Source organism: Solea solea, chromosome 7 (assembly GCF_958295425.1).
Source record: "Solea solea chromosome 7, fSolSol10.1, whole genome shotgun sequence".
Taxonomy (NCBI): Eukaryota; Metazoa; Chordata; class Actinopteri; order Pleuronectiformes; family Soleidae; genus Solea; species Solea solea.
Genome location: NC_081140.1, coordinates 12553500 through 12565378, shown reverse-complemented (window position 1 = coordinate 12565378; position 11879 = coordinate 12553500). Strand labels below are relative to the sequence as shown.

The 11879-nt window shown below is 41.8% G+C and overlaps 1 protein-coding gene across 4 annotated transcripts; it reads right to left on the bottom strand.

Moving 5' to 3' along the window:
• Window positions 1–728: 728 nt before the first annotated feature.
• zbtb38 (zinc finger and BTB domain containing 38) lies at window positions 729–11879 on the bottom strand. 4 transcript variants are annotated; one of them, XM_058634888.1, is made up of 3 exons: window positions 11764–11879; window positions 10924–11185; window positions 729–5017 (listed from the first exon to the last, which is right to left on the bottom strand). In XM_058634888.1, the coding sequence occupies exon 3, from the start codon at window positions 5015–5017 to the stop codon at window positions 1388–1390; it is 3630 nt and encodes a 1209-aa protein (XP_058490871.1). In that variant the 5' UTR covers window positions 10924–11185; window positions 11764–11879; the 3' UTR covers window positions 729–1387. The 4 variants fall into 4 exon arrangements, with proteins under 4 accessions (XP_058490871.1, XP_058490872.1, XP_058490873.1 ...); XM_058634889.1 differs by lacking the exon at window positions 10924–11185 and having other exon boundaries at window positions 11764–11853; XM_058634890.1 differs by lacking the exon at window positions 11764–11879 and having other exon boundaries at window positions 10907–11304.

Below are 11879 nucleotides of genomic sequence, written 5' to 3'. Positions count from 1 at the left end.
GTGTCAGTCAGTAGTTCCCCACTGGCTCTCATGGTCACATAAAAGACATGGGGTATCAGTATTTAGTTTGACTTATCTGTATATTTGAGTAATGTAATCTCAATCATAGGGTTCTTACTATATGATGGTTACAATATATTGATTAATGATGGTCTGATTTACTTTGGGACAACTAATCCCAAAACTTTAGTCCAATAGCCACTGATATTTGAAAAGTTCAAAATGCTGCATGTCAGTTCTAGAATAACATAAATATCATAATGTCATCATTGTTATTACCTAATTATAGTCAATACTCTTACTGGTGAAGGGAAAATATCCCCTCGTACTGCTTGGAATAATAATAATGATAACTTATATTTATATAGCGCTTTTCAAAAAACCCAAGGAAGCTTTACAATACAAAAGAAGCTTATGATCCGTCTGTTACGTCACATGGCCAGTCTTCGAGAGAAGCAAAGAATTTAGAAACATCTGGAAATTGTGTTTAAAGGCACAACTCTAACTACTGATGCAGTTTGTGTGGAAGAAGAAGGGAATTAACTTCTCACATGGACTGCAAGTCCCTGAAGGTCCAGGAGGAGCGGAACACATGGCTTTGTATTTATGAACGTGTTTCCTACCAGTTTGAATATTCCAACCGCACTGCTTTAAATTTCCCTTTTTTTCCATTAGTGATAAGAAGGCCTTTACTGTATTGTATGTAATTGCTGAAGGAGGACAGGATGTAACTGTGTAGCATATCAACATTTATTTAAATAATTTTTCTTTTACAAGTTTTATACATGTTTAACACACAAAAATGAGTAGCTCAATGATGTCATCATGTGTTCATTAGAAAGTAGAAGTCTATCAATGGTGCTTGGAAGTGAAATGTAATTATCAAAGTACTGTACAAACATATTAGCATAGTCACTCTATAAAGTGCAACTCACCATGCCCAGTTAGTTCAGTGGCAGATTCAGAGATGTGACAAAGGTTCATATTGTTTTACTTATTTTAAAATATGAAAATGTCACCACACCGGACAGTTTTCGCTGTTCTGAAATTGCACATCATTTGCTTTCTAGAGGTTGTCACTGGGTCTGCCTTATATGCATAGACAATGGACAAAGCACAGTCTCTGTCAGAAGATACATAAATGAAGAAACATCTTCTACAAAGGTGGAAAAAACACTCAGTAGTTTGAGTGTAGGAGGGAAGAAATCATAGAATCCACTGACATGACGTCCTCATCATGTTCGGTGATGTCCATTTGAAATATTTGCTTCGCTGCAAATACATCCTAACACATTTTACAATTCCTAACTAAAGGTGCAGTGGCTCCCAAATCACATTTCATTCACTTTCTCTTTTGCCGATAGTTGAACACCGTCCTCAACAATCTTTAGAAAAATGGCTCCTCTTTGCAGACCCATTTATCTGACTTGTGTACAGAAACATGGCCTTTAGTCTCGGAGTCATTTTTCCTGAACAGTTGGCTGTGACTGTTGGTTCTTGGTCCCATCACATTATCCTTGATTCTATCGTTGTCTCTCATGCAGGCTGCCTTTTTTGGGATGAGATGCATAGAAGGTTGCGTATTGATGCTTTTTTTTGCCATTTTATGTTTTACTTTTGATGATGCATGGGGAAGCAGTGGGTCACTGCAGGGTGATAATGTGGTTTTTATGTTGGAATATGACATGTCCTGGTATGAATTTAAAGACATAAAGTCAGTTGTTTCCTCGATTTTAGGGTTCATTTTATCAATGGAAAAAAGTCCATCCTCCTCCATTTCACTTTTTACTTCAGTGTCCCCTTGAGTGTCGCTGTCCTCTGTTTTGATGGTGTCCTGCTTTATGTCTTCACTCAGGTATTTAGAAGATGGTGTAAAGTTGTTACAATCTAATCCATCCTCGTTTGTCTCTTGGTGTTTTTTCTCATGACTTCTCTTGGTGGCAAGGTAGAGGAAGCGCTGGGGACAGAAGGAGCAACGATACTTCTTTTCTGGGTTGGGGCTTCGTGGTATGTTGTCAAAGCAGGAACCACTTTCCATACAGCTGTTGCAGATGTAATCACCACCAGCAGGCGCCTCACCTGGGGGACCTTGTTTACCGCAGGTCCGGCAAAAACATGGGTGCGAGCCGACTATGTGAGCTCTCAGACCGGTCTCTGTGATAAAAGAGCTGTCACAGATGTCACAGTTGTAGGAGGCCCTCGGGCTGCAGTTCCTACTAAGACTGCGCTTCACCTCTGCACTACCACCCGAGAGGTTCTTCTCAGTCATCCAGCTGCTCCTGTCAAGGTGGGCCTCAGTGGCTGCAGCTCGATCCACAGTTGTGTCTGAAAACTGGTGAAACAAAGCATTTCTGTGCTTGAATCTCAACCTCTTCCGCTTCTTTTTAGCTTTGTAGGAATAGTAGGGACGCCAAAGTACATCAGCAGTGTCACAGTCATTGGGGTCATCGTACACCTGCTGCTCAGTGGAGGAGGTAACTTCTTGTCTGAGGCGGAATCTGGGGCTCTCTGAGCTTCCTGTCATCGGAGGACACTGACTTTGGCTCTCCTGCTCACTCACATCTCGAACTCTCCTTTTCTTTCTGGGGAAAAGCTTGGATCCTTTGATTTGGCGCCGAATGATGGCTTCGTTGCCTATTTTTACTGTTATCTGACAGAGTGGCATGGCATCACCATCCACAGATGGACCCGGACATGCAGGTTTAGCAATATACGTTTCAGTCTTTGACCTCCCCATTTTGTCACGCACTAGATTCTCTGTTCTTGACTGAAGTATCTCCTTAGTCATATCCTCAACTCTTTTTGCAGAAGCTGACAGTTCACCTAACTTTTTTACAGCTTTTAAAGAGTTTAAGAACGGCACATTATGACCAACGTACTCTGAGTTCATTAGCACTGGAGGGTCCTCTTTGTGAGTATCCACATTATGTTGCAAGAGCAAGGTACTGTTTTGGTCAGTGATGGTGGAATCTCCTTTCTCAGCCTCTTTTCTTGTGTCTCCCTCAGTTTCCAATTCATGATTCAAACTTTGATCAATGTTTTGGTCACTGAGCTTGTCAAAACTGATGCGTGGAATGACAGGGGCCACTGTCTTTGTTGTTGCCATGAATGTCAGAGGGAATGACACTGGGTCAGGGCTGACAAGTCTGTTTTCATCCAGTGGAGGAGTGTCGCTGTCTACTGCAGCTTGGTTGCCTCCATCAGAGCTCTCTGAATAAGTCTGACTGTACGTCTTGTATTTTCTCTTTCTAAACTTCATAGGCAGAAGCCTGTAGAGCTTGATTGGGTAAACACTGGCTTTCAGCACACCACTGGCAGACTTTTTCTTAACAGATAAACTGGGATCAATGCCATGAAAAGACTTCTGATGGTTCTTCAAGATATAGTATGTCATGAATGTCTCCAGGCAGAAAATGCACTGATAGCGTCGTTCACCCGTATGCCATATTTCATGCTTCGTTCGGTACTCTGCCAAGGCAAACACTTTATTACAATAATGACAGGGATAGGCCCTCTGCCAGGAATGTACATTCTCATGCCGCTTCAGACTGGATAGAGTGACATAGACCCTCTTACACACACTGCAGTTGTATCTCCTCTGACTGCCCCCTGGCCGCACTGCCTTTGCTCCCTGTGGGGGCTCTAAATGGTCCATTTGAAGGGGCTCTGGGCTAGAGGGGGTGGAGAGGTCAGCAGGAGGAAGCTGTATCCCGATGCTCTCCACGTCTGGTATGTCATCCATGTCATCCAAATGAATGTCCACCTCTTTGACTGGTATGCCTGGAGTCTCGAGTTTTTGTCGCTCTTTTACAGCCTTAGGACAGATCTGCTCATGGCTGCGCAGCCGTTTTGGGTGAATGAACTTCCTGTGGCAGAACTTGCAAAACAAATGACTGACAAAACGCTTTGTATGTACTTCTGAGTGAACTGTGAGAAGAGCTTTATTCGTAAATATCTCCGGACAGTGCTCGCAGCCATAGATTGAGATGCTGTCTTCTGTGTGAGGGGAAAGGGTTGGTGGCTCCAACTCCTTTTGACCATTGTCAGTGTCTGTCGGTTCTGCTGGCTCTACACTCTTTTCTCTTTCTCCCTCTGAAAAAAGTGAAGGCGGTGTCCTGGCTGCAGCAGGTTCTTCAGTAACACTATCAGTTAATGTAAGTGCTACGTTATTTGGTTTGTCTGTTTGTGATTCAGCTGATGTTGGAAGTATTGTTCTGCCCAAAAGGCCTCTCAGCCTGTGTCGCTTTTTAAGTGGGCCTGTGTTCCTGTTAATGAGCTGCTTTGGCTGTGAGATTGCTGGCTTCTTGTTTTCTGACTGACTGCTATCTTTGCTTTCAGTAGATTTGCTGACTGCATACGAGTGCTCTGAGAGAGCGTGTGTGGTCTCATTGTTCCCACTGAGGCAGGACGTTGTAGGGCAACTAGATGGAAGCTGTCCTTCATCTGGGGACTGCCTCTCTGCATTGGTGTGAACCAGGGGGGTGAACGGATTATTCCCAGGACACACTTCAGTGATAGAGAAGGCATTGGTGATGCGTGGCCCTCTGGCACTGTCCACCTCCTCAGGCCTGGAAGCTTCATTCTTTGTTTTGTTAAACACCAGGCCTGAGTTGGATTTAACACATTCATTCTGTTTCTCTTGTTCTGCAAGCTTCTCTAAAAAGGGAATTCCAAGTCTTTTTCCAGCGGCCACTAATCTCCCAGTGTCCTCTGCAACAGGTGACATCACCTTTGAGCAGTAGATGAAGTTCAGGATGCTGGCAAACACATCTGACTTCAGGTCCATCAGCTCCAGCACTTGGCCTGAGCTCCATGTTTCAGAAGCTGTCAGGGCGTTCCTGAAGTAACCACTGCAGGCTGCCAGTATGTTCTTGTGGGCCCGAAATTTAACATCCTCCACCACAATGGTGACATCACAAAAGAGGCCTTGTGAGCGCTGTTCATTGAGCTTGCTGAGCACAGTGTGAGGGTGAGCACTATCCATCAGGTTCTGAGTGCATGGGCACACCACAGTCATCTAAAAAAAGAAGAGAAGAATTAATTGCATCTGGTTTTTTTACAAGCTCAAGGATCTCACTGTTTTGATATCGTTTAAAAAAATAGTCAGACACTTCTGTGTTTTAGTGTTCAAACACTAGATGGCAGTAATACCTTAACAGTTGTGCTTCAGTGATTACAGTCTGCTCAACTCATCAACACATCCGGTTTAATAAAAAATAACAACAAAAAAGCATGCATGATTTTTTTAAAGCTTTAAGACGGTATATTAATTATACTGGTTGCTTTTGTTGATCTAATTCAGTATTGTGTCAACACTGTCTTTCATAATTGTGTTAACATTTCATATTCTTTTTCCCCTTTTTTTTGAAAGAGATTCCCAATTTAATAAAATAAAATGTCAAATGAAATTTGCATTGTTACAACAGCAAGACAGTAAAGATTACGATAATAAGTAATAAACATGGTATACCAAAAAAGAAAATTACTATATACTAAGATATTAACACTTAGGCTATAAAACTTAGTTAAAGATAGAATGTTGAATGTACATTATAGACAGCAGAATATACACAGTATGGACTTGAAATTTACAGTATAAATATGTATAGGTATATTGCACTTGATATATACCGATGCAGTCTTACTTACTGTAAGTAAGTTCTCTATCTGTCCCATTGTTGTTTTTCAATGTGAATTTGTTTTTCATAAATAAAATGTGAGTGTCATGAGCAACTGAATTTGCTTAAGCACTAAAGCCATAACACAGATGTCAGGAGACCTCGGACTCTGCGCAAGGAATAAATAAGTAGCAGCAAGGGAAGTCAAGTTCTGTATGTGACTCATTCAGTTGTTATTACTAACCATAATTAAGTTTGCATGATAATCTACTCAGCGTGATACCACAGCTATGCTCTAGGTCAGGTTTAGTTGTCATGACATCTGCATCATTCTTTATATAAAATAGACATGCGTCATATGCTCCCTCCTTCAGTTGGCAGTGGAGCCCTCTCTTCTCTTATGTCAGATACAGTTGTTGTCAACTCTAACTAGAGTCAATGCATGCAACGGTGGCAAGGAAGGCCTAACACAGTACAATGATCACAAAAAAGTAGAAATAGAGACTTTTTGGGGTCACATCTAAGGCACAATCTGCTTTGACAATCTGCTCTATACTGACATAGTTTGTCTGATATTGTCAGACCAGTGGTCAGAGAACAATTTTCTCCAACTCTTCTTCTTTCTCTCTTTGAAAGCGGATGTCTCACCCAACATGGTGTCATATCTCTGGCTTACTCACATCAGTATCAGTGTGGTTTGTGTCTACACTGAGTCATAGCATGAACGAAGCACGATGGCTGCACACATACTCTGTGAACGATGACTCACCACACCTGCATCAGAGGTGTTTACATATTAATATTTTTTGCCCGCGCAGAGACACATTAGTGCTTCTCTACTCATTTTCTCATCATCATTTGTGACCTCAGCGAGCGCCATTCAGAGACTGTACATTTTCACCATGATATTATGCATGCGTGCTTTGGCAAAATGTCGTCCACCAATGTATTTGTATGCTGCTCTGTTGTAAACCGGTTCTTTGCGCTGTGAACTTTCATAGTGGAAAATAGAGGGTTTAGAGCGTACTTTTTTGTGATCCATACGCATTTTTTATTTTGTGGAAATTGTTATGTATAGTTAGATGATCTGTAATGATATTACAGTAACACGCAGTTTAACTTTATGTCTAATTTAGCATTTTACTGTATTTTATTATTTTAAAGGTAGTAAATTCACAGCAGATTTTAGTCATATCATGTATTAATTAATGTATCGGTTATTAATGATGCAATATCAGGTTCTTATATTTGGTCTTTGTGCAAAAATACAACATGGCCACCGTCCTTTAAAGCCTCTCATATGGCTGAAAACACAACCAGCCTCCTGTCCTCTTCCTTAGACAGGCCTCCGTTGTCATGGCAACATGCTATGGCGCAGCACTTATTGGGATTCAGCTAGATGGCAAGTGACTGTGTTAGCTGTCCCCTCTTCCTCAAATAACCTGCCTTGCCGAAGAACCTGCAACACACAGCAGTCCACAGAGCAGCCGAGGTTCGCCTTTGGCTCGGCTAACATACTTCACATGTATGTGCTTCCGTCTGTGTGTCTTTGTCTGCCACACAAATGCTACCCAAAAGACTCTCTCATCCGATAACAGCAAGTGATGTGCCATGCTTTACAATAACTTCTCACTTTGTTCCATTACCAGACTCAGATTCTTCTTTTGCATTTTTACTTAACGCTTTCATATTTAAACAACAACAACAACAACCAAAAACTGTACCAGTTGCTGTGGTTTGTTGCAACCACATGCTGAGCGGAAATTTGAATTTGTCATCACTGATAAGGACTTTGCCACACCCATGTCTGACTTTATCTTCAAAGCTTGTAATTTATTCTTTTTCTTTTTTTGGAAATAAAAACCCCACATACAAACCACAAACCAAGAAATGTACAGCATCGAGTCAGTCAAACAAAGAGCGAAATGTCAAAGCAAAAGCACTTCACGCACCTCTGCAAAGCTTACTTCCGCAAAAAAAAATAAACCTGGTTATAAATTCAGGGAAACCATGCAAAACATACCTTAGTAAATCAGAGAAAATGATGCAGGGTGAACAGGAAACAATGTCATGCAGTATCCCCTTTGTACAGCCCTCAATACAGCCGACTATACATGAACAGTTTTGTGAGAGCAAGGCGAAAGTAGTTGCTTTCTGTGATGGTCGCTGAACGCTGGTGTTGCTTTTTTCTGACGTCTTTCTTCCTCTCCCTCCCTCTCTGTGTGCAGATGACTTCAGCTCCAATGTCCTTTGCTTCTATCCATGTAGCCCAGGTCCTGGATTAGAACAACCCTGTCCTCATCTCACTGTCCCAATTCTGTCCCACTACGGCTGTCCAGCTGTGTGGATAACTCACAGATTCTACAGCATGTAGCTAATCCAGAGTATGGGTCTGCCTTTGTGTTAGCTGGGCAACTGAAGCGTTCACACTGTAGCCACTGAGCAGGAAGCGACAACTTTTATTAAGCAAGGCAGAGAGATGCGAGGAGAGCGGAGAGATGCTGGGTGCTACATCACCTCAGTACTCGATGCTACAGCCAGGGAAAACCCTCAGCTGCATTGCTGGCATCAGCGTACAGTTAGACGTCCTCTGCTGTACAAAAACACACGGTATTAAATCCCTCACCAGCTAAAGCCTCATCCATCTTGATGACCAAAAAGAAAATTGCCTTTTGCACAAAAATGTTTACATTTTTAAAATAATCTGCAGCCCTCGCGGAAACAACATGCACCTCGAATGCATAACGATACACCATCTGTTTCATGCTTGTGCACTCAGTCTGTGTCTGTGCAGCAGCATAATGTATCACACCAAAGCCCTTCGTCTGTGCTTACGCAGTCACTGTGGTTAGGTAATGCAGAAGCCGAGAGAAGATGGCAGTGACGACTGTCCTGCTGTGCATCGCGGCAGTCACAGGACAGATGTTCATCAGTGCTCTTTTCTAACAGTGGCAGTGACAATGCAGACCGAATGCAAGGCTGAGGGGGAAAAGATAGAGCCCTGTTTTCAGCGTGGACTCTGGATATGCCTATAAACAGGCTGCTGGTTGATGCACAAGCAGCAGATGCGTCAGCACTGCAGACAAGGGGGAGGGGAGGAAGCTGAACCCGACATGGTACTGTGAGACTCTCGCTAGCCTCTGAGGATGGAAGTCACTCTTCTATTTACATGACTGAGTGCAGATTGTGTAGGCCTTCTCCTCGTGCTAGCTGAAACCAACTTCAAACCAGTTTCACTGCCGTGAAGTTGACTTCAAAAGACAAATCACATGGGTCATGATGCACGCACTTGCTCATTGTCTTCAAGAAAGGAAACAGGCTTTCAAGTGTCTGTTTTTTCATCTCTTAAACTACACTTGATAATTGCGCTTAATTTTAGCTGCTCTAGTGTCCTGTTTCCTTTTCATATCACCTCACGAATACACAGTTCAGACCCCAAACTTGATACTGGCAGCAAAACCTCCCTTCTGGATGTCATTGAATTAGTATGGGGAGCAGCAGTGTGACGAAACTAAAAAAAAACAACAACAACAACCACAATGAGATTATCTTTCAGATGGTGAAGATTCCTAATGTTTGGGTGGTACCTGCTGCTTTCTACACACCACATAATTCCATGCTTTTCATCATCCACACATCAGAACTACATACATGATAAATAGTATTTGCATAGTATTTACTAAAAAAACACAAGCCTATCATCCTTTGTTAAACAATTTATATTCATAGATTGATCCTTCTCAGTTTTATGAGGAAAAAAATATCACATGTAATTGCACGGGAAATGTTTAAGCCCAACAATGTCATTTTCTTAAACATTGCAGGACTACATACTATATATAGTATGTTAGAATATTTATAATACACATATATATGCATGTAATGTAGTTATATCTTAAAACATATAGTATCATAATTTTAACAAGAAACAATACACTGTATATAAGCAATGTTAATGGAAAATGTTTGTTTTTTTCCTAGAAATACTGCTGTTCTTGAAGTTTGATAAGGTGGCTAAATAATGATGGAACTACAACAGCTGTTGCAGTGAAGGCTATGCAACTGGGTTGTGAGAGGACTGGTCAGTGAAATTATATTTCCGTATATTTCTCCACCTCATCAAACTACTTCCATGATTAGGTTACACAAAAAGTTCTGTACCTGACCGGAGTATTTCAAATTCAAATCCCCCCCCCACCCCCCAGATATGACAAATTTACAAAGTCATCCCCTATGTCTTTGATGAGCCATAATATGGGTTTAAAACACTAACCTCCCACTCCTGAGATGACCATTTTAACCACTAGGAAATCTGTGTGGATAATATAATAATTACCCATTAATTAATTGACTACCCTTGAAATACATATAGGCAATTCATCTGGCACAAAGTGTCACATCAGCAATAGAAGCCATTTATTGCATGAACTACAGTGTGTCAGTGGGTTTCATATCAGTAGGTAGCAATAAAGTAAAATATCCTTTGAAGCTCACTTGATTTTTATCACACTGAAATTCTGCTTCAAAACCAAACAGGCCTCACCTGTTTGCTTTCTGACATACAGTATAGTATGACAAGGGGTATAAGGTATAGGTATATAAGGTATATAGTATATTTTCTTCCTGATATCGCAGTTCTGTCCACACATAGCAGCCACCTGGTGGCCACTCAGTGGTATCACATGAAAAAGTGGCTGCAGTGCCACTTCTATAACTGGAGCCAGAAAGTCTAAATGGGTGGGTGCAGTAGATTTTCTGGGAATTATCTGAGAAAAAATATCTCCATAACAGGATTCCAGATCCACAGAGTGATGACATATTTGAAAAAGTAAACTGAAATAAATTAAACCCTCACATGGTAAATTTGCTTTTATTTGTTTGCTCCAGAACAGGAAGATCATTGAGATTCTCAAGGACTCGAAATATGTGTTTCAGTCATCGTCAGACCAGTATTGTAATCCGTTGTATGTCTGTGGGAGTTTTCTGCCATAAAATAATCACTTATATAGGTTAATCTATGCATCTGAAAACAATGTACCACTTAGTTATTGTTTGAAAAGTGTCACCTCGTCATCCACAGCATGGATGTGGTGAAAACCACAGGGCAAAGTTGTCAGGCCTCTGTGCCTCCGATGATCAGCTGTGGCCTGTAGGGGCACTGATCAGCAGGGAGGCACAGACTAGGCTGAGTAGGCCTCAAGCCCTCGTTCTCAAAGCACTCACACTATTAGCATACGAAGACATGCATCCCTCGTATCACTTACGTTGCTGCCAGAACAAACACTCACACTTTTGAGCTGCCTACCAAAATTGTTTCTGTGCAGAAGGTCCTGTTGGGTCTGGCTGTGCTGCTGTGGATGTCTCGGGTTTTTGCATAGGAGGAGGAAAGCAGAGCGTCTACTCGGCGCCTGTCCTCCCTTCGGCCTAGATCAAGCCTTTACCATCTTCCTTCTTCACTGCTGTCTGTTCTAGAAGAGGTCCCTTGTTCCTGCTGTGTATATTTGCCTTCTGGACCTGGCTTCAACTGCTGCGTCACTCCCGCAACATCACTGACCCACAGAGAGGAGCTGAGAAGGAGGGGTGGTGTGGAGATTGTATGGAGGTTAAGAATAAGCAGCACATTATTTGCACTGCCCAGCACTACACCAGAAAACAAATGGATGAGGCTTCTGCTCTGCCTGAGTTTGGGGGTTAGTTGCTGCTGTGGTATTCAGGAAGTGAGTCTGGGAGACAGATCCTTTATTGTTACGTAATGAATATTTTTCTCTCCCAGACCAGACTCAGCTGGGAAGGCGGTATCTGGTGTTCAGAAGCTAATAATAGACCATAGTACCTACCAGCCAGGGTTGAATGTGGGCATGTCAGATGACTCAGACTCTGAGCAGTTATGTGAGCGTTTAATGTTAAAGAGGCTTGTCATTAATGGCAAATAGCCTAATGTAAAATGAAACACCCCATGATTACCTTGTGCCTTTCTCTACAGGCTATTTATCAGCTCTTTGTAAGAGTAAGAATAAGAAAAAAATACTGTTAGTTTAGTATGATGCTAGTTTTGTGAACAAGTGCTGTACCATAATATCTCTGATACACTAAGTTATCTTTTCCAAACAGGAAAAAAAAAATGCATACCTCTGTCTTACATTACCTTAGCTTGCTTGTACAGGTTTCAGCTGAGGAAGGACAAGGTGTCAACCCCGAATAAGTGAGTTGTAATCTAGGCCTGACTGAGTATGTAACCAAAAGAAAAGCACTTGTTTTGCA